We start from the raw sequence: 23,505 nt of genomic DNA, 5'->3' as shown, positions 1-23,505 counted from the left end.
CGTTAATTTTGATTTTATCGCTAAATTAATAATTCTATCCAGAAATGTATTCAACAGGAAGGTATTTACTGTTTTTGAATATTTCTACTTTCATACATTTTGGAATGTATTTAGTGTAACAAGGAGAAATTAATGATCCTAATACTGCTTACAAAGACAGGATTTGTCTACTCAGTGATTTATTTTCGTGAATCACAATTACTTATTCCAGGTGCCAATTGTTTTTCTAATTATTCGTTATCATGCAACTTATTTAAACATATATGTACCAAGAGGGAAAAAAATCCGATCTCTACCTCCGGGACCGGGCTCCTTGGACCAGGCCAACAAGACGGTAAGAGGACAGCTTCAAACAGGAATTCTGGGCACCACAACCTCACACTTCTCCATCTTGTTAAGAGGTGGGCAAACAAAGTCATGCTCAGAACAACTAGAGAAGATGTTTGGGAGAAGGAAGGAAGTTTATGGTGCAAGGGAGCGAGATACCCCAAACTGCTTCTCTTTTCTCTTCCGCAGCGTAATCCTCTAAAGCACCATACGTTCTGGTACCAAAGTTTACACAGAACAAGGTTGGATGTGTCGAAAATTAAGGCTCCAGGTATAGGGTGCTTGTTTGGAGTAAGCAGCCTTTCCTAGTTACTTCGAAGGGGCGGAGAGCATTTGACGTTCTTGGAAATTCCTCGTGAATAGTAGAGGATATACGCCCAACTTGGGGGTGGAGGTGTTAAGATTTACGAATGTAATTCAAATTTGTCCAGTCGAACATGCGTTCATCGACTTGGAGAGTGCTGCAACAGAAATAGGTCTTGAGGTGAATCAAGCAAACAAAGGAGCGGAGCAGAAACAGGATACTGTGCAATTCGGAAATTACACCTTCGAGTGGGTGGATAATTTTATTTATCTAGGCACGCAGGTGAATTCCGACAACAACGTGCACAGTGAAATTAATAGAAGAATACTGCTGGCTAACAGGGCACACTTCGGCTTGCAAGATCATTTTATAAATCAGTTACTCTCCGGCTTTATAAGATCCTTATCCGACCCGTCTTAACGTACGCCTCAGAGTGCTGGGTCACCACCAAAAATGACGAGCTTGTTCTCCTTAGGTTCGTAAGAAAAATTCTTCGAAGGATCTATGGAGCCGTTTGGGATGGCGAAACATGGAGACGGAGAAGTAACGCAGTACTAAGGAGTTTGTACAAGGACGTCGATGTGGTGAGTTTGGTGAAGCTTGGATGCCTTCGTTGGGCAGAATGAATCCGAGGAAATACCATATAAGATAACTAAAGAAAATATATATGATATGGGACGAGTGGGCAGACCGAGGTCGCGATAGAGTGATGGTGTTTCGAAGGATGCAAGAACTCTCCTTGGTGTCCGAAACTGGATGGTGGCAGCATTGGACCGGGACAACTGGCAAACTTTGATAGAGGAGGTCAAGATTCGCGCAAGCGAGTTGAAGCGCCAGTTAGAAGAAGAAGAATTCAAATCTGTCGGCTACTCTCTCATTCTTGGTGTTCACTAAACTGCCTGAATGGTTTTCTAGGCTGGAAGAGAGATATGTTCTCCTAGGAGAAATTGAAGGAAGGATCTGGAACTAGGAACGTTCTATCCCACTCTACTGGCTCCCTATTATTTCCCTAGAAAGCAGGCGCAATTACTAGATTAGGAGAAGTGTATACCTTCTTAAGAACATTTCTAATTTTTAAATTAAAGTCTATTCCGGCATGTCTGGTGAAGACACTGCAGGAAGAAGTGCATTGAATCAAGAAGATTACACCTGACTACCGGCTTCCCTCTCTTCCGAGAACTTCCGCAAGAGTCCTGGTTCTCTTTTTGTTCTAGGGGATGGTAAGTTAGTGACTGTAGCATTGGATATTGCCAAAGCGTGGCTACACACACTAATTCATCAAATCTGAATTATAGGAGAGTCGTGACTATCGTGTCTGATAATCTGTAGAACAGAGATCGAAATACTTCTTCAGGGAACTTTGTATTTCGCTTCATCACTATTTACTGTCATATCTCAAGAAGAATTCAGACTCTCTTTTATAAATAAACTTTAATCAGCTATTTCACTACTTCTTTTAGAGACTCAAATTGATCGTTTATTATGCAGGATGTTGCATTTTAATAGTCTAGAGAGTGGAAATTAGCCATTAAACGAAAAGTGGAATGCTGCTACACTTTAAGGACCCAATGAAGTAGAAGTATGGTTTGATGAATAAGCCCCATCTCCTGCTAGTAAAAGGTTTTAATCACATTTTCCACTTACAAAACTTAATTTCAACACCCAAATAAGCAGTCAGTTCTTTGAGAGGGAAGAAAAGGAGTAAGCAAAATTATTGTGTTGTAGACAAAGAAGTAAAAACCAGCGCTCAATTCTCTGAGGATGACACGACCACCTGGATATTAAAAACAACTAACTGGAGAATAATCTCTTCACAACTTTATGGAATTAGCATAACAGTTCTGCAAACATAATGACTTTATTTTCCATGACGTCAGAACAGAATATGACGTGTAAATGATGTGAAAGTTTGCTGAACTATTTTAGATTTAGTTAATCGTAAAAGAGAGTGCTTTGAATAGAACAACAGGGCCGGAATGCTGTGCTCATCACCTTTACAAACAGTGAATAGAGGGCACCGTTGTCAGCCCATTACAATCTCCCTAGCTACACACAATACGTGTCAATTTTCTTCTATTGTTACCATAAACTTCTTTTATCTGCTACTGGAATGTTCTTCATTCTATTACATCTATTTTATATTCGGATATGAAGAAAATGAGATCTGACAAGTTATATCAGACATTAGTAGCGAAATACCAACTTTATTATTTCAAAAAATATGCTATTTTTTTATTTTTTTTTTTGTAAAACATTATTTAGGGAGCGTTATATAAATTTTCTTTTTCTTAACAAGGAAATAGAAAAGTGATATAGAAAAGGAATGTAATGCATTGGATAATTATAATTTAAATTCAAACAGGTCATAAAATGGCACGTTTTTCCGTATCAACAATATACTTTAATCGCAATATTTTTACAGTTTTGTGACATCAACTAAATGATGATTTTTGAATAAGCCATAATGTGATATATTTTGTGGTCTAAAAAGTCTTACCATTCTTATACAGACAGTAATTATGAGGTTGTGATGATCTTTATAGACTATAATGATTGGATTCATTTTTAGAAATTTTCTGCCACATTGTTTTGCTGAAATTGAAAAAGACTTCTAATAGATTTGCCAGAAACCCTTTAAATAAAATGGAAATCTGTTTCATTTGTTATTAGAAACGTTTTTAAATTTCAACTGCACTATTTATAATAAAGTCCATCTTTAGTGATTATTTCTACAAAAATTTGAATCTGCAATTGACTCTAATGATAAATAAGGAGAAACTGATAAAAGCAAGAGACAATCCGGATAGTTCTTGGAACGCATCCAGAATGAATCCACACGAAGTAATTTAGGAAAGTAGTACTAAACTTTTATATTACAATGTAATACAAATTTGATCTTACAATTTACGTATACACTTCCGGGAGCTGCGCTCCAGTGAGCTACATCTCAAAAAAAAAAAGTCCCTAATTATTATTTATTTCAAAATTATTGTTCAATAGTCTTAATTCCACGGTTCTAGTAGGATTTCAGTTCTCAAACCATGAATTTTGTCGTTTCATAGTTTAACAGAAAGAACTGAAAATCCTCCACACCAGAAATATGTTTTAAACCGAAGAAATTATACTAAAAATGTGCACTTATAAAGATTAAATAACTTATAATCTAGAAATAACTAAGAGACGCTATTCTAGAACATGTGTAAAATGAAAAAAACGGCTCAGTATTGTGGTCCTTCCGTAGTGAGGAATCGTTTCAAAAACTCTCTGTCCTGTTCTCCTTCTGATTTGAAAATCATCAATAATGATGTTGGTGATGATATTCACTTTTTGAAATTTTCTTTTCATTTACAAAAACCACGCACAGGTTAACACTAGAAACCACATTTTCTGCTTCGGAAAAATGTTTTTCCGACAGAAGTTTAATTTCCAAAAATTTGACATGATTCCCTTAATAGTCATCCTTATAAGAGTTTGTTTTTCAAATTCACGGAGAAGTGTCTATGACTAAATGCGCTTTGTTTCTGCTATCGCTAATCTAGAGTGGAGACTGAATGGATCCTATAGTTTGCTCTTCAGACCTGACTGCAAGCACTACAATAGAATTTGACAAAATCAACAAAACTAACAGCTTAAAATGGAATAATTAATTAATAATCTTTATTTATAATAACATAAATTTGACAAAAAATTACTTCTTGTAATGAATGTACATAAAGGCACTATGTTGGTTGTACAACCGTTACAGAGTGGGGAAAAAAAAACATATACAAAATAAATAAAAATACAAACTAAAAGATGAAATAAGTAAATTGTACGAACAAAAAATAAAATAAACCAACTTATGGTGATAATAAACTAAATTTATACACACTTTAATGAACAACAACACAAAAAAAAAAAAACAAAATCAAAATTTCTTCTTCTTGGTTACTATTCAATAAATGTGACATCTATATAATATTCACATTTCTTCGTAAATATGCAGATTTACAATAATTGACTAGTGTATCCAGTCTTTTCCATTCAGTAAACCGACCATCTCTATGGTGGACAAATTGGTTCTTTTATAACATTTATATCTTAGATCACCATACGCTGGACATTCAATCAATCAAGTGATGCAAATCTTCCACAACCTCCATATTACACATTGGATACACATCGAATTCATCTTTAAATGGACAGTTGTTTAATTTTATTGTACCACTTCTTACTCCAATGATCCATCTTATATGGTCTAAGGACATATTACTAGTCAGGTAATGACCATGCTCCAAATTTAATTGAAGCACTCTATAATGCCTATAATATTCATTGTCAGCTACACCCTCAACGAATTTGTTTTGGAACCGTGCCTCTAAACGTATTCGAATATTCCGGAATACACCATCCCACTCAGAAACATTACTAAGTGACAGGACAGTTCCATATTTATACTTTTCATTACTTTTTTAATATGGTTAAACCAAGATAAGTCCTGCTTAATCACTTGCACCGCCAGTTTCCTAGTGAGACAATCCTCAGGAAGGTTCATGATCTTAATAACATAGTTGTGGTGCAGTTTTAATGTAAACAAAAATAGGGGTAGTATTCCGGTCTCTAAGTGCAAGAAGGCTGTTGGTGTGTAATTGGGCAACCTGAAGAGTTTTTTCAAGAAGAACCTCAATAGTTTTTCGACTTCGACATATTCCGTTCCCCCCCAAATCTGTGCCCCATAGCACAGGACAGATCGACTAACACTATTGAATATCCGATTTTTAGAATCAAATGATACACATTTATTTTCAATCAATTCGTGCCAGACAGAATTTAACCCTAACTTTGCTTTATTAACTTTTCCAATTAGGTGTTTTTTAAACGATAATTTTGGGGTAAGAGTAAGCCCGAGATATTTATAGTTATTTACAACTTCAATTTCTTCATTATCAAAGTACCACTTTTCTTTTCGCGATCTTTTACAACCATTACCAAAAATAACTATTTTAGACTTAGACTGGAATACACAATAAGAATAATACCTCAGTAAGCTTTCAAAAAAATACCTTTTTTTAGATTATTCACTCATTTTAACGTAATGTGTAAGAACGTATTCGTTACAAATATGTTAAATTACGATTTGAAAGGGCCAATTTGTCAACGTTACGTAATTTACGCAATTGATCTGGATGTAAGCGGCACTAAGGTAAACACCAGGCACCTTTAGTACATCCAGCGTGTTCAGACGTTCCCTCAAAAGTCTTCAGAAACGCACCAGCTACTTCTGTCTACTTATTCACAATAGGGTTTTTGAAGTAGCATTAAGAGAAAAAACAAACCCGAATGTTACGTGAATATGGTAAATGAGCATAAAAAGAGTAAAAAGAGTCTTAACACTCTTTTTATTTATTTATTTATTGCAAGTCTATTGTCCACAAAATTACGTACCGCAGTGTTGGGTAATATTTTACAATATACCTCTATAGAAATTAAATGAATGATTTTGAATTCTGTTCATGTAGAGAGAGAATTCTGTACATTATAAGTGATATGAATCAGTGCGATTCGTAAGAATGCAAGTATGTATTCGTAGAGGAATGTATGCGATAAAATATTGGCCGCCTTGAATCTTCAAGGTGTTGAAGGCTTGTTAAACATTATTTCTAGATTACAAAGCAACTATGTTGTCTATCATAATCTACTTTCCACAATCCAGGAACGATCTTTAAAAAAATTAGGGCCAACCAATCCATATTGATCTAAAACATTTGTGGGCTATGATAATTCGCTGAAGTGTGACTGAAGATTTGTTTTTCTTTTCTGTGACCAAGTGTTGTTTACAAGACTACTGATTTTCTGCTAGCAAGAACGTCTAGTGATGTTCTGGACAAATTACAAACTAAACACAGAATAATTACAGCAGCTGCCACAAGTCCACGTCCTCAATGGAATGGAAGTGGAGGAGATATGCAACTAACTACTTAGAGCTAAGAAGCAGCAGACCACTTTAATTTTGAACGAAAGGAATAGCAGATTAGAGTAGTTAATTGCAGGAGTACTGTAAATCAAAACAAGAGAAATCTCCTTTGTTTTTGGACTGTGAATCGCCTACAAAATGGCCAAAGAAAAAAGCAATCTTTAGGGCACAATTTGATTTTTGAAAATAAAAAACATTTGTTTTATTTATTTTCTTTTGTTTTTAAAGTACGTATTAAACATTGCTTTTCGATGTCTGAGGACCATACTTCTCCTGAGGATGTGCCAACTACTGGACAATGCTCTTTCCTTCAAGTTGTCATATTACCCCTCAGAGGATGGTGAGCAATAAGGAAAACAATCTAAGGATAGCCCAGCCTGGACTGGGAGCCAGGACCTCTGAGCTGAACCCTTCTCTCTAATGCGCTCTGACTTAAATTCAAGAGCCTCAATCTGTTTCTTCGATTATACCTATAGTGTTAATCAGACTATTTCTTGGATTTGATTTTCTAAACAAATAAACTCTTTGCACACCCAAAAGCCAACAACAGATAAGCAAATAAAATAACCAACTAAGTGCCTTACCAATTCAGGCAGTGATGGTGTGCAGTAAAATTGACCTCGGCCTCTAAAGCCTATCTTGGAGAAACTTAAATACTTAGAAACAGCTTCTCTAACAGACGGCAATAACTGTGTCATCAAGTCAAACTCGAAGAGTTCCGCAAGAGCAATATACTTTCACGCAGGATTAATCGATTGCATTATTTGGCCAACGTTACTGCTGTATGGTATTTCTTTTAGTTTCTCTTTATTTTTCTAAATAATGCCATTAAGGATCGAAGATCCTGTTGGCAACAATACTTTCCTTACCACTGAAACTGTTCATCTAATCATCAAATACTTTCAGAATATGTAAGGGAACCAATACAAGTTCGATATTCGGGAGAGTTTGGTTAGAAGACGTTAGTCACTGAATTTTAGAACATGTTTATTTTCTTCTACTAATATACATATTTGTTAGGAGGAATAATACCACAGAATTACTATAATACTATATGTATCAAATAAGCATTATAGATCCAATCGGGTAGAATGTGTGCGCCAAGTTTACAAGAGAATCGTTAGAACCGTTTTTGAAAAAATCGAAAAAACGGATCCAACAAAGCATAATTTTCGATTAATACAGTTTGACCAAAACGTCGACCCTAGTTTTAGTCAACGAAGACTTAAGATTTAGATATCAAATTTCGTGTTTAAAGAACGTTGATGTTGACTGTTTAAAATTCTCCACTTTTCGGATATACAGGGTGTTCATTTTAAGACGGCTCAAATGCATTTCATGCTTAAACGGTTAACCTCCTCTGGCACGCAAGCCAGGTTAGCCAGGAGGTTATCAACTGCTCTCTGTATCTGAGGAAGCACCTTTGAAGGCACAGTACATGCTTCATAAGTTGAAGAAAGTGCATTATTTGATAAATTAAGGAATAAGTTTGATCCTTTACATGAAAGATATTGATCACTTAAATATGTGGCAGGAGGTTTCCATTTTTTTTGGAAATTAAACGAAACTCTCCCAAAATTACCAAATAATTAATATAACCTTCTTGTTTTTAACAGATGTAAAATTAATTTTTAGCCATTTTGTGTATGCTTGAGAACATCTAAAGCTCTTAACATTTGATTTTTCTTAGAAAAATCACTCGGAAAACGTCTTATTTCCCGATATTAGGAAAAATACTAGCTTTACGGCCTTGGCAATATTTTTAGTAGAAAGGGGATGAAAAAGTACATAAAAATGATCTATCGCTTGCTCTTCTTTCTCTTTGATAACAAGTTATAAAATTGAAATATTATTAATAAATACCAGATTTTGAAATGACCTAGCACCTTTAATTTTGAAGATATCGAATTGCGGTTTCCGGTTTCTTTCATAACTTTTTATACTCTTTAAAACTGTGTATATGAAAATGGGGGTCAACTGCAAACCCTCACTTTTGGTCGAGCGTCAGCCGCGTAAGCGGGCAAGAATCTAAAATCAAGTCACATATACTGAAACTAGAGGTGACGGGCAACAAATTTTTCCTCTGCCATTTTTTGCTCAGATTAACCGTTTAAGCATGAAATGCATTTGAGCCGTCTTAAAATGAACACCCTGTGAAAAAATGTAATTAAGCTATTGAAAAATTGAATAACTGCTAATTATGTAAATTGGACTCGGCGATACTTGTTGTATATCCTTGAAATGCATTTAGCTACGTAATTTATCAAAAATATGGCAACAAATTATGTAAGGTCACTTATCACTTAAGAAAAAACAACCGCCGAATTAATGTTTTATATTCCCCATTGTAATTATACCTTCATAAAATCCCAGAAGGAAAACTGGCTGCCCCAGCCACTGCCTGAGGCTACTTTCACGTTACTCCGAGTTAATTCCTTAGACACACATCGCGTCATATTCTAAACAAAGACCACTACGAAATTAATATGAAAAAAGGGAAACCAGGTGTATGGTGGTAATAATAATGATTAAGTTGTCCATGGCAAAACTAAATTATTTGTTTGGAGTTTTGGCTATTTGTAAAAGTGCTAATTACATTTGATTTTCAATTTTTTGCTCGTTAAATTGATGGATGTAGTTCAAAAGCCAGAAGGCACAAAAAATTGAATACCTATTTTTCTTTTTGTTTTAATACTGGTCTCTGTAAACTGGTTACACGCAGATGTGAGAAAACTTGATTGATCTTCATTTTTCAATGTCAACCACTTAACAAGTTTGGCTGATGCCTGTCAACAGACAATATGGAGCGAAGCTGCCAATCATTGTACAATACATTGATTTGGCTTTTTACTCTTTCTTACTCCACTCTAGTGAGAGGAGCTTTTTAAATCTTTCAATTTATCAAACTCAAAATACCACAGCCCTTATTATTAGTTACAGAATTCTCAGAGTAGAGTCAGCAAGTGGAGTGCTAGAAGGAAACGTAAGTGAAATTGAAATCTCTACACCAAAATGTTTAATTTACCACTGATGAGGAATGAATTCCGAAACCGGTCGAGGATACAATAAAAATGTATGCCGGATAAAATTTAAAATATAGAAGGCTCACTGAAATCTGAATAGAATTCTCATAGAAATTAACTGACAACTACAAGTAAATAAATTTATTCCAGAATAATGATTTGGAACTCAAATTAAGAGTAAACGAAGTCTAATTATAAGAAAACACGTGAAAAACATTGTTAATCATTTCAAAAAGATTGATAAACGTAACCATGCCGGAATTTCCTTAAAATTATTTCAACCGTAGTAATTTTTTGTTTTTTGGATTAGGACATAGATTTGATAAAGAAAACCTACAATACGACACTAAAACTCACTTCATAGGCGTGAGTTCAATTCACTCTCCCTATACTCTTATTTGAGTATTTCTGTTTTATTTGGGGAGAGATCAGGAGGGAGTTTTAGTGATCAATACTATCGAGTAATAATTATTAAATGAAGTGAAATCAATAAATTTGATCGTATATGGTTCTAGTTAGAACATAAATGGAATAAATATTTATGTTTTTAACGGCGCAAGTAATAACATCTATGTTCTTAAATCTATAGCAGAGTTAGCAATGAAATATGTATGTAGTTAAACGTTATAGCCGATTAGAATGAATGGAAGAAAATGATTAGAGAAGGATTACGTGATTTTATATTCGGTTAAGCTATAGGGATGGCAGGAATACAGGGTGAACCAGTAAGTACGAGGGTCGTTTGAAAAGTCCGTGCAAAGTCAGAGAGATAGCACCACTGGCGCGTATCGAGGTTGTTTAGTTAGTAGCATCTCTTGGAAGAACACACACCAAGTTTCAGCCAGATCGGTCTATTTCTTTGTGTTTGGCATTCGTTTGAATCGAGGAAGTCGAGTGATTTTCAAAAACTGGACGAAAAAGAATTTCGTGTGTTGACTAAACACTACTTTATGAAAGGCAAAACGCCTCAGGAGACTAAAGAGAAGCTTGATAAACATTATGGTGACTCTGCACCTTCGATTAGAACAGTTTATAAGTGGTTTCAAAATTTTCGGAGTGGCCATATAGGCACAAGTGACGCTGAACGTTCTGGACGCCCTGTTGAGGTTACTACTCCAGAAATCATTGATAAAATCCATGATATGGTGATGGATGACAGAAGAGTGAAGGTGCGTGAGATTGCTAGTGCTGTGGGCATCTCGAATGAACGGGTACATAATATTTTGCATCAACATTTGGACATGACAAAGCTATCCGCAAGATGGGTGCCGCGATTGCTCACGCTTGACCAAAAACGAAATCGTGTGAAGTGTTGCAAGGACGGTTTGCAGCTGTTCCAGAAGAATCCGCAGGACTTTAAGCATCGTTTCGTCACTGTGGATGAAACATGGATACATCACTACACTCCTGAGACCAAAGAACAATCTAAACAATGGGTTACCAAGGGGGAATCTGCGCCAAAAAAGGCGAAGACCGTTCCTTCGGCCGGAAAGATTTTGGCGATTGTCTTTTGGGATTCGCAAGGAATAATCCTCATCGACTATCTGGAAAAGGGTAAAACTATTACAGGTGCATATTACTCATCGTTATTGGACCGTTTGAAAACCGAGCTGCAAGAAAAACGCCCACGATTGGCCCACAAAAAAGTCCTTTTCCATCACGACAACGCACCAGCTCACACCTCAGCAGTTGTGGTCGCAAAATTAATGGAAATAGGGTTCCAACTCGTTTCACATCCCCCCTATTCTCCAGACTTGGCTCCCTCGGACTACTATTTGTTCCCCAATATGAAGAAATGGCTGGCGGGAAAAAGATTTTATTCAAAAGAGGAGGTGATTGCAGAAACGAATGGCTATTTTTCAGACTTGGACAAATCCTATTATTCGGAAGGGATCAACAAACTAGAGCAGCGTTGGACGGAGTGTATAAGCCTAAAAGGAGACTATGTTGAAAAATAAAAAAGGTTTACCCCAAAAAATTAAGTAGTTTTTATTTTTGCACGGACTTTTCAAACGACCCTCGTATTGTCCATAGGCCTACTGTGTGTAGTACATCTAAAGTGGAGTTCAATGACGTATTGGCCAACTTCATATTTTCCATATTTTAAAAAGTTTGTTAAGGTGTTGTTTGTTAAGGGTTTATTCACATACTCTTCTTTTCCAACAATGTAATTGAGTGTGAAATTGTAATTTGGAGTAAATACAAACTAAATGAATTTTTGTTTATAAAAATAGTACCTAGTACTTGTTTAAAATATTTCCTAACATTTTCTCAAATATTTCAGAGAGATCAGATTTTTTTTTTTTTTTTAAGTGCAATTTTTAACCTTGACTTCCTTATTTTAAGACAGCCTACTTTAAAATTGACTATTGGTCCATCTAAAAGAGTTTTCAATGAATTAAACAACTTGATAAACTAACACTGTTGAGTGCTCGTGAACACGTTTTCTTGTAAAACAAACGTAATTTCTCATACAAAGATAAAAGGAATCCTGGAAAATGATATACCGTTTGAAAGCCCATTAAACAAGGAAACTTTTATAAAAAGTGCCAGTACCTAGGGCCTGATAATGATCACGTAAGGGCCTAATGAGTTTTTTCTTAAAAATTTCGATTACTTTTATTTTTCCAGCATTCGGAGGAAGATTGAGGCTGTTTGGAGAATAACTTATGCTTCGAAATGGTATCAATTTTTAGAAAATTTATCTGTCTTTCTAACCGTGTCATCGGAATCGAGTTTGGACTAAAACTTTTTGAGTAATAACATTTTTATAGGAAAAAAGTAATGATTTTAGAAAAAAAATTAAAGTGACGTCACTCAAGAACAGTGGAAAATATGAAGTTGGCCAATACGTCATTGAACTCCATTTTAGATGTACTACACACAGTAGGCCTATGGACAATACTTACTGGTTCACCCTGTATAGTAGAGGGATGAATGTGAGAAGCGAATGTATTTAAAAGTAAGAATGGAGAGTGAGTGATATTCTAGCGATAAGCACCTAGATGCTGGCTGTATGGCGAAAGCCAATGCCAAAAAAAAAAGAAAACAAGAAAACAAAAAAATAACTAAGAACTAAAATTTTTTTGTTACCAATATAAAGTACCAGAATTTACATAGAAACCGCTATATCTTCCACAAATATACTGATGTCAATTACAACAAACGTATAATTGACCTTAGTGCCAATCTGCATGCTTCAATACAAATAATATTTTACCTAATTTTTTACTAAATTTTATTACCTTAAAAAGTAAAAAATTGTTAATTGTGCCCAAAACACATACCGTTAACAGATGAGTTCTTATCTCTTTCAGTTTCGTCCTATAAAGGAAATAATTACTCGAGAAAATTTTTTGTTTTTTTTTCTTTTAGAGAAGAACCAAAGTGAAATAACCAAAGAACTAGATGAAAAGATGAGGTTAAGAAAACTAAAACAAAATATTCCCTCTCATTTAGAAATACCATATCTATTCATTGTAAATCTTAGAAAATGCTCCAAGTATTGATTTTCTAATAACAGACTAAAATGTGAAAAGAGAAAGACCTATTGTTGCTCTCATTGGCAACAAAAGATTATCGATTATTTTTGAACACAAGAAGATCTGATAGAAGAGTTTCATTTACATTTGTACATGGTCTAATTCAGTATCCAATGCTTTATTTACAAAAAGAGAGCAACGAAAGATTCTAATATGTATCTTACCTTTTCAAAATCTTCTTCCAATCTGATAGCTTTCTCCAGCTGAAGGAACAATTCATCCTCTTTTTCATGCATTTCCGTGTCTTTCTCTTCAAGGCGCCTTTCCAGCTCTCGATTGGAGTTAGCCAAAATATCTCTCTCTGCCTGTAAACAAGAAGCAAACCTTTTATATTACTGGTACACCACTTTATTAATACAGTGAATACATACATAAGCTGAGTGTTTAATCTTTGCTTATGTTTATCGCAATTAGGGTTTACGAGGGCTTTACAACTCAAGAAAAAGGATTCTTTCTCAATAAAGAGTGGCAGTTTCTTCTACCATTGAAGTAGGACCTAATGATTTGTATTAGCATTGCTACAAAACCATTTTATTAAGCCTCATATTGGAAAACCATTTATTAAACTCCGATCTCTAACCTAACTTAGTCATGCGCTTACAATCAGCCCCTTCACCTGAGATAATAATGCTGCGTCAATAAAAACAAGAATACAAGAGAGAATTTTGAGGCCTTAGCACTGTTGGATTATTGAAAATCTATAGAAAATTATTCTTATTCCAAAGCCTTCTAAATTACCCAATGACCCATTAACTAAGTCTCTTGAGTGATATAAGTATGGATATACAAAGAATTTCGCCAATCAGGATCAATAGGTGTCAGACGCTGTCTGGCACACTGGCTTAGTACGGACACAGGCTAATTGAGCACAATCCCTCACTGTTATAACCTATCCATTCATAACTTTTTATTGATTTTAATTCCTCCATATTCACAACTAAGTAACATAACTGCAGCTGTTCCAAGGAATCCATATTGATCACTTTCCTCTTCGTAATTTATCTTAACTTACTGCCTCACCCTAGGGATGGAAAGTCTGGGCCTTGAACGCACAGTACAGACGATACGATTGCAAGCAGATGCAACAGCAACTGTCAAAAGATTTTGCGACAAATGTAAAATTAAAATAACTCAGATAGCACCATGTTGGCTACTCATTTTTGCAAACGTAAGACGGTATTATGTCCTATGCCAGCCACGGGGAAAGACGGACTTTGGTCTGCCATTGTTAAGTAACTCGGAATTATTTTCGACAGCAAGTTACTGCGAACAGTTTAATGTATCAAAGGAAGAAAGTAAAATTGCAGAAAACAGTCAAGTGATGAAAGAATTGAAAGTAGTAAATTGAATAAGAAAATAGAAGTATATCAGAAACATTTGAAAAAAGATAATAATATCTTTGGGGCTAGGGTAATGTGTACGTTTTGTTAGAAATATTTAAAAATATTACTAATAGTTAACACATTTTGAAACCGCAAAATGATTGAAGTAACGCAATATAATCGATCCATTCAAGTGGTGAGAAAGATAATAATCAGCATTGCAACACAATTATATAATTTCTTGGGAATGGTAATATAGAGATCTGATGGTGAAATGAACTGATGGTAGCCCCAATATCTTGAGAACAACGAGCATATTTTAAATACCAAGGGAGGAAAGCACAGCACTTCAATATGAGCAGATTCTATCTATCTTTGTCGGTGGGAGTCCCCGTCTAATCTCGTTTCAGATGGTGAATAGCACGCGATTAGTCAACTTCATTGGCTTTTAATACTAATTTCATCAATAAAACTTGAACAATATTACTGATTAGAGCACTGCGAGCATCACAACACTATTCATATGAGTGTTGCAGTTGATCAAGCGCCCTGAGCATCATTACCTTCATCTCAAATCAACAGCTACAGTGTGTGCCCTGTTTATTGGATCCAGGAACTAATTAATCTATATTGAATTCTGTTCCATAAACATTTGAAAGTCTTATTCAGATGTCCATTCAAATAACAAGTCTTTTAATTAAACTTATCAGCTTTATCTACACTGTTTTTGTAGTAATTTATTATTTATAAATGCTGTTGCCCTGATATCTATGACAATCCTACGGTAGTCTTGCTCTCAGGCGCTCTTAAAGAAAAAAAAAATAGTTTATAACGGAGCTCAGAGAGTGTGTGAAATGAACTCTGGAATTTTCATTAGGTTCTAAGAGAAGGGTTTAAATTGGTTACATCATCGAAGATTTCTCCAAGTTTGGCCATCGATTGGTATCAGTTTTTCGCACATCTTAAGGACTTAAAAACATTGTCGTCCTAGTGTAATCGGAAGAGATGGAAGATAATTGGGTAATCAAGTTTCCTTGGTAAATGAGTCCCTCATTATAGCTTTTTAGTCGGCTACACAATATAACGGAGGAATCCCTAAGGATTCCTTAGCGTTAGAGCATATCTGCAACTCCTACCCTACTGACGATTGGTTTCCACATCTATTCAGATAAAAGTGCTGATCGGAAGAGAGGTGTTATAGCGTCAGGGTACTCCATGAGTGAAATTGCTATTCTAATTTTGACGCAGAGATTGAGACTATAGGCTCAGCTGCGCTAGGAATGGGAGCCATATTGTTCAGATAAGTCCTATGATGTCTTCCTGATTTCCTGGCGGTCCAAGTTAATAGGGCCAGCTATGTGTTGAGCTTCTTAATTGAATGAACACGCGCTGACAACCTTTACAGACGCGGGATCTTGATTGTGGTTGGCTACAAGACAGAGAATGGGATTAATTCACACTCAGTTTGGCGTAGGGAAAAAGAATTCAACAGGTCAACACCCAGCTAGCATAATGGCTGTTAACTTATCTATTTTACTTAAACTGAACCCAAAATCACATTCCTAATTCCTACGAGGGTCGTTTGAAAAGTCCGTGCAAAGTCAGAGAGATAGCACTACTGGCGCGTATCGAGGTTATGTTTAGTTAGTAGCATCTCTTGGAAGAACACACACCAAGTTTCAGCCAGATCGGTCTATTTCTTTGTGTTTGGCATTCGTTTGAATCGAGGAAGTCGAGTGATTTTCAAAAAATGGACGAAAAAGAATTTCGTGTGTTGATTAAACACTACTTTATGAAAGGCAAAACGCCTCAGGAGACTAAAGAGAAGCTTGATAAACATTATGGTGACTCTGCACCTTCGATTAGAACAGTTTATAACTGGTTTCAAAATTTTCGGAGTGGCCATATGGGCACAAGTGACGCTGAACGTTCTGGACGCCTTGTTGAGGTTACTACTCCAGAAATCATTGATAAAATCCATGATATGGTGATGGATGACAGAAGAGTGAAGGTGCGTGAGATTGCTAGTGCTGTGGGCATCTCGAATGAACGGGTACATAATATTTTGCATCAACATTTGGACATGACAAAGCTATCCGCAAGATGGGTGACGCGATTGCTCATGCTTGACCAAAAACGAAATCGTGTGAAGTGTTGCAAGGACGGTTTGCAGCTGTTCCAGAAGAATCCGCAGGACTTTAAGCGTCGTTTCGTCACTGTGGATGAAACATGGATACATCACTACACTCCTGAGACCAAAGAACAATCTAAACAATGGGTTACCAAGGGGGAATCTGCGCCAAAAAAGGCGAAGACCGTTCCTTCGGCCGGAAAGATTATAGCGACTGTCTTTTGGGATTCGCAAGGAATAATCCTCATCGACTATCTGGAAAAGGGTAAAACTATTACAGGTGCATATTATTCATCGTTATTGGACCGTTTGAAAACCGAGCTGCAAGAAAAACGCCCACGATTGGCCCACAAAAAAGTCCTTTTCCATCACGACAACGCACCAGCTCACACCTCAGCAGTTGTGGTCGCAAAATTAATGGAAATAGGGTTCCAACTCGTTTCACATCCCCCTTATTCTCCAGACTTGGCTCCCTCGGACTACTATTTGTTCCCCAATATGAAGAAATGGCTGGCGGGAAAAAGATTTTATTCAAACGAGGAGGTGATTGCAGAAACGAATGGCTATTTTTCAGACTTTGACAAATCCTATTATTCGGAAGGGATCAACAAACTAGAGCAGCGTTGGACGAAGTGTATAAGCTAAAAGGAGACTATGTTGAAAAATAAAAAAGGTTTACCCCAAAAAATTAAGTAGTTTTTATTTTTGCACGGACTTTTCAAACGACCCTCGTAAATTCACTGCTGAAAATATAAAGAATATTTTTAAAATGATAGAAAATATAGATAATAGGAAACTACCAGATTCTTAGAAACTCAAAGCGGATGCAACCAAAAAAAGAAAACCGTTAGAAGAAAAATGAGGTTAAAAACGGAAACGACACAACTGTCATATCCCTCTTCTTGTTCTTGAGTCATCATCATACAGAGCACTGTAACACAATGACACAAATATAGACAATTCTCCTCTAAATGCAATCATAAATATAATAATTCTTAGTTAATATCTTCATCTAAAATAATAATAATACTTTGATTCTCAAATTAAGTTGATTAAAAAATAAAGTGAGAGAAGTAGGGAGCAACTGGAAGAAGGGGACACTTTCTGTTAAGAAGACACGGCAGTCTTGACACAGTGGCCCCTCAAAGAATTGGTGTCAATAGTTCCTTTACGAGATAAATGCAACACATATTAGGAACTAAAAGGACGATTCACTAGAAAATCATCGCAACGCAAACTATATTTACACCTGGCTTTCATGTAAATTATTTAATAACGTTTAATCACAAAATGGAACCTAATCGATAACAATTTTAACCTTCTTGAATGAAATCTGGAAACACGTCTTTTACTTATTGAAATTCTCAAAGTTAAAATTTATAATATTTCTTCGAACTCTTAGATTTTCCTGGTTATATTTGAAATAAGACTGAAGGAATCCATTGGGTGACCATTGTTGATCTACATATTATTAAATTCAGGTAGCTCAAGAGAATTCAAATAGGTGAAGATAGATCCTTAAGGATAACCATTTTTAGCTTTTTTGTAGCTGTAATAAATTTTGAATACATTACACACGTACTTATAATTATGTTTAAATTATATATTTAACAGATTTATTAATAATTTTTTTAAAAATCTTTTATTGAAATTCACAAGTGCAACAGTCGTTGCAACAAGCAAATGTGATATACTACATATAACAATGGCATGAATATGGATCGGAGAAGGCACCCAGTAGGTCAATCAATTAACGTGAATACTGCACCGCACTTATGATGAGAGTAGATCGCGGGGTCATCTTCTCTTCAATCTCTATGGAGGATTACCTGGTAATGTGGAAGAAGATAGGTGTTCTATGAGAGAGTTAGGATGAGCTGCGGTAGAGGAAGAAACGAATGTTAGCAAGATCTGTAATGAAATGGATGTTGAGGTCATTATGGATGGTGAGGTTAGAAATATAGATTGGAGCGTTAAGTAGTTTTTGTAATGACTGAATACATAGAAAGTTGGAACGCTTAGTCGATCCCCATACTTCGATGCCGGTGACCAAATAGGTCGAAGTAACAGCAGGTATAGGAGTCTTTTGTTTTGTAGGTTATGTTTCGATCGGTTTTAAGTAGTCTGGCTAGAATTTTGCAGAGTTGGTTTCTTGTCTTTTCAGACTAGTATGGGAATTCCATGTCAATTGATAATTTAAAATAAAATTTATATTTGTTTTTTTATTTTTAAATGAGTTGAGATATTGATTTTGATGTTTTAATTGCTTTTATTTATTTTTCCAAGTATATATGTATTTTTGGAATATCTATTATACAATATGTTTTTTTCTAAATATACAAGTCTAAAATTAATATACGTTTTTTTTTATTATTTTTACAAAATTTAATTTTTTGCTGTTTAAAAAAAGTCGAGGATTGCAATTTACTCGGTGGTGAGAGGCCACATTGCTGTGGGAGATTGCCGACTCAAATCTCAAAGTCACACGATAAGTCTGAACTAGTCTTGAGATGCGGCGCCAAAAACTGTGGTCTTCCTGGGAAGATGCTGGAAAATTTTAGTTGTAAAGATGTCGGATGGAAATAAGGTTAGCTTGAGAAGGAATATGTTAAGAAGGAAGTGGATATTGGAACAGAAAGAGAGAATAAATTTAAATTTCCTCTTGTATCCTTAGAAGCATTGAATATTCTTTATACGGACAAAAAATGAAATAATCAGACCCAACCTCTGAAATAATCACGGAGTTAAACCATAATGTTTCCCTAACTTACAATAAAATCAAATATTTTACGACCATTATGCAAAAGAGTAAAAGGGTAAATATTATAATGTAAAACCCATTGAATAAGATGGTTATATAAGAATATCACTTAGGAGGAGCAGAAATATAATCTATAAAGTTGTGTAATGCAGCGGGGAGAGGACAGATGACTGTGGTCTCCTCGCCATAACACGCACATTTCGTAATCCTAAATATCCTCACTGATCGTCATACAATCAAACTTAGTAATCATAATACGCTTGGTTGATTAGGAAAATGATTGATATTTTTACAATGGGTACTGTGCTGGGGCGCGCTAGTCCAGAAGCCTCAGGATTCTCAAAATATGTTAAGCATGAAGAAAATTGTGTATAAATACGAAAATAGTAACAGAAATTCACAAATCTAAGAGTAAATACATCCGGAGTGTGTCAGATAGCAGAATCTCTCACTGTCACTAAAAGGAAGTGTCTTGAGCAGGTAGCAAGGCAACGCCTGGCGAATACTAGCGACAGTCTGCGCTTTTCACCGGAACCCATCAAATCCAAAAACTCTATTGAATATGTGGACCATGACTAAAATGCTAAGAGTGGCTGAATTTCCGGTTTTTTCTCCTGGATTCTATTTGATGTTGACCTTTAATTTAATTTCCTCAGTATAAAGTAAAGGCAAAAAACTTGAGGTCTTTAAGGGTTACGCAATGCACCGGTAAAATAAAAGTACATCATGTATTACATGAAATTTCAGCAAAATGTCAAGAAATTACACAATCTGCTATAATTATAAGTGAAATAATATGTAATTTATATTTGTATTCAAAGATACAAATCTATCATACATATATTTGGGGAAGCGAGCACGCGATTCGCGATGAACAGCATTAATTGTAGGGCTTCTCAAAAAAACAGATTGCGAACACTCGAACTGACATAATCCTGTCGGAATATAGAAGGTAAGGAAAGATATTTTATCTCTAATTGCAATTTGAAAAGCTGTTACTTCCGTTATTAACAAATAAGAATATTAAGCTACTCGAACACAACTAAGAACCTTATTCTGTTCCAAACGATTCCCGAGGCACCGATTGTCTGTATAACTTCCCCAAATAAGCAAAAATATTAAGATTAGCGGAGTCAAAAGGGATTAGCTATGCGGTTAGCGTATTGGATTCCCACGCGGAGGACCCGGGTTCGAATCTAATCAAGTCTCTTAGATTTTCTTTTTCCAGGAGCTTATTTCTAAGAGCACTGTCCGGCGATGAACAGTGTTGTCTGTTACGCAAGAACACTGTCCGAAGGCCGGCAGTGCACTGAAAAAAGCTCTGGGCGCAAACAATCTCAGATGTTGACGCGCCTTAAATCATTAAATAAAAAAAAAAATTAGCAGAGTCAAGAACAAAAATATAATCCCAGATTGCTGGACAGACTCATAGCTGCCCTCAAAACCGGATATTAACCTCAAGAGTGGAGTTAAGCTTATCCACCGTCAATCTGTTCCGACCAACGGATCCTGAAACATAATCATCATTCCAGACGAATGAGTTTTCCTGCTCTATCACTCAGAATCTATGAAATTAACGAAGTGTGTTAAGTCTGCGACCATTAACTTATGGGTGCAGAGTAGGTCTCAGGAAAGGTGGCTTGCCACTACTGAGCAGAGACAGATGAAGGAGTTCATAAAAGGTTATTTACCGAGGCTGACTGCAGAATTAATCCGTCGTGGGGCTATAAGGATGATTGTAGGCCTATTAACTGGCCACTGCAGGCTCAGAAAACACATGCATCGCATGGGCCTGGTAGATGATAGCCTCTGTAGTTTCTGTCAGGAAGAAGAGGAAACGGCACTGCACGTGTTGTGTCAGTGTGAGGGGGCTCGTGTGGCTAAGGATGTTACTTCTCTGGGAGGAAAAACCAAGGCCTGTGAGCCTAACCCAAGAGTCGCTTTCCAGCATTTAGAGTCTGATTAAAAGGACAGGTCTGGAGGGTAAGCTTTAGAGTGAGGGGAGCCACAATAGATCCAAAGGGATCGCAGTGGCGTAGGCCTTGAGGCCACCCTAGTCTAATCTATCTATCTATGAAAAGCCCCATTGAGATATCTCCTTAAGCCACAAGGCCAGCAAAGGATCCGATTATAAGTCTGATTGCTGTCCTTGAAACACACAGAATCATCTTTCAGCCTTGTCCCAGTCCCAACTCTCAATCCGCACTGTTGGATACTAGTAACCGAACCGAGGTCATCCAGAAAAACAAATACTGTGAATCCGTTCAATCTTAAACGAGAAACACTTGTTTTCAACTAACCCAGCAGAGAATTTGGGACTAATAAAAAGTGTGGAGTAGTTTAATTCGGCTACCAACCTAACCAACCTCCTTATTTCTCGAAAAATCCACATGATCCAGGTTGGAATATCCTTGGTAGATTACACTCTTCTGAAAACCACTTGGAGGTAATGCTCCAAAAACTACAAAAATGTACTTTTTCCCATCGTTTTAGCTAAATGTAAAATTCGGTGCGGTATATTTTCAGAATGAAAACCTATAAAAGAAATGACAGCGTTCTAAGAGATTGCCTACGATATGAACGGCCAGCCATACATTGTGCCAACGCACTGCCAAACATTGCGTAGATTTCCAAGCAGAGTTGATTTTCCCAGCACCGCATGTGAATCTATAATTTTATGCCAGTCAAACGTCTCCCAGCAAAATCATCTCAAAAGATTGCATTATTATAGTTGCGAATATAGGTCATTTCTATCACGGTCATAAAATTCAGATCGTGAGAATATTATGAGTCACCCGCTCACCGTCCAATTTTAATTAAACGAGTAAATTTCCCATTATTTAAAGGCTTTCAGTGGACACTTCGAAGTTTTAGTTTTATTTCTTATTAGTGTACAATGGCGGAGATTTTATATCCATTAAATTGTCGTTTTCAATTAACGGCGGAAAATGCATCATTCTCTCCCCAAATTACTACAATTTACCCCTATTCCTCCCCCAATGTCGCCCGCTAACTTGGGCTGTTCATTGACAAAACACTAAATTAGAACCTTCACACACTACTAAAAACAACTGAAAACAGACGTTATTAAACTAATAAAAAGACTAATTGAGCACAGATCGAATCTCTCAACGAACAACAAATGACTTACCTGGACATACGGAATGCAACACTTCAGGGTTCAACCAAACTCTCCAACCCTCAGAGAATACCCATCCTTCAAACATCATACCACGTTTCCCTCCCCCTACTTTTCCAATGTAACCATCCACAAAGACCTTGAAATTCCTTTCGTTAGAAAAAAAAGTCCACCAATTCTACCCAAATCCGTTAGTTTGCCTCCCTTCATCTCGCACCATTCCAAAGAATTCTCCCAGGCGGTTAAAACGCCAGTCGCCTCGCGATTTCCTCATCGAGTTACTGCGAACAATTAGAAGTGTTACCGCTGGGTAGCTTATCCCCTCGTACGAATGTGCTTACATGTTTAAATGTGCATTCAATATCAATGTTACTTACCGCATTTCAAATGCTGTTGCAGCAATTCACACGCAAACAAAATAATGCCAGGATTTCATCAACATAAATTCTATACTAATTCAATAAACCTGACTCGCCGGAAAATTTATCGTAATTTAGCAGATAAATTCAAATAACATTTTCCATTTCCTGACAGAAATACATGTGAAACTGTTTTTTGGTAAGAACTTGTAAATTTCCCTTCAAGCATCCTTAAAAAGTGTAATGGTTTTTAATATTATTATATTAATTTACATTACTAGAATGGCTGAATAAATATCTACTGAGCTATGAGCTATAAGTTATGAGCTATGAGTTATGATTGTGAAGAAAGTTATATGTATGTTTGTTTTTTCAACACCCAGTGGTGTGATTCATCGAATACATTATCATTTCTGAGTACAGTAAATTATGTCAATATTAAATTATCTAATATCTGGTCCTGTGAGCGAACCATCATGACGCAGCACACTCACTTAAAGCAGTAGTACATAATATCATCTAGCCACCTCCTTTCAATCTAGAAGCTCTATTCAAGTTCACTACGACTACGTCACTCAAAATTTGAACGAATTTGAAAACCAAAAGAGACCCCAAAAAGCTGTATCCACATAAAATTTCAAATT

General features: G+C 36.0%; 1 protein-coding gene across 5 annotated transcripts in view; it reads right to left on the bottom strand.

Annotated features, from left to right (window-relative positions):
* Window positions 1–23,505, bottom strand: part of LOC141449514 (uncharacterized) — a 195,413-nt gene that overhangs the window by 33,683 nt on the left and 138,225 nt on the right. For all 5 annotated transcript variants that reach the window (XM_074119032.1, XM_074119036.1, XM_074119035.1 and 2 more), the window contains exon 4: window positions 13,314–13,454. In XM_074119032.1, coding sequence (XP_073975133.1) covers window positions 13,314–13,454 — 141 coding nt within the window. The remainder of the gene's footprint in view (window positions 1–13,313; window positions 13,455–23,505) is intronic.

Source organism: Rhodnius prolixus, unplaced genomic scaffold (assembly GCF_049639745.1).
Source record: "Rhodnius prolixus isolate KJV_2025 unplaced genomic scaffold, Rpr scaffold_2, whole genome shotgun sequence".
Lineage (NCBI taxonomy): Eukaryota > Metazoa > Arthropoda > Insecta > Hemiptera > Reduviidae > Rhodnius > Rhodnius prolixus.
This window is presented reverse-complemented; position numbering and strand designations above follow the sequence as displayed.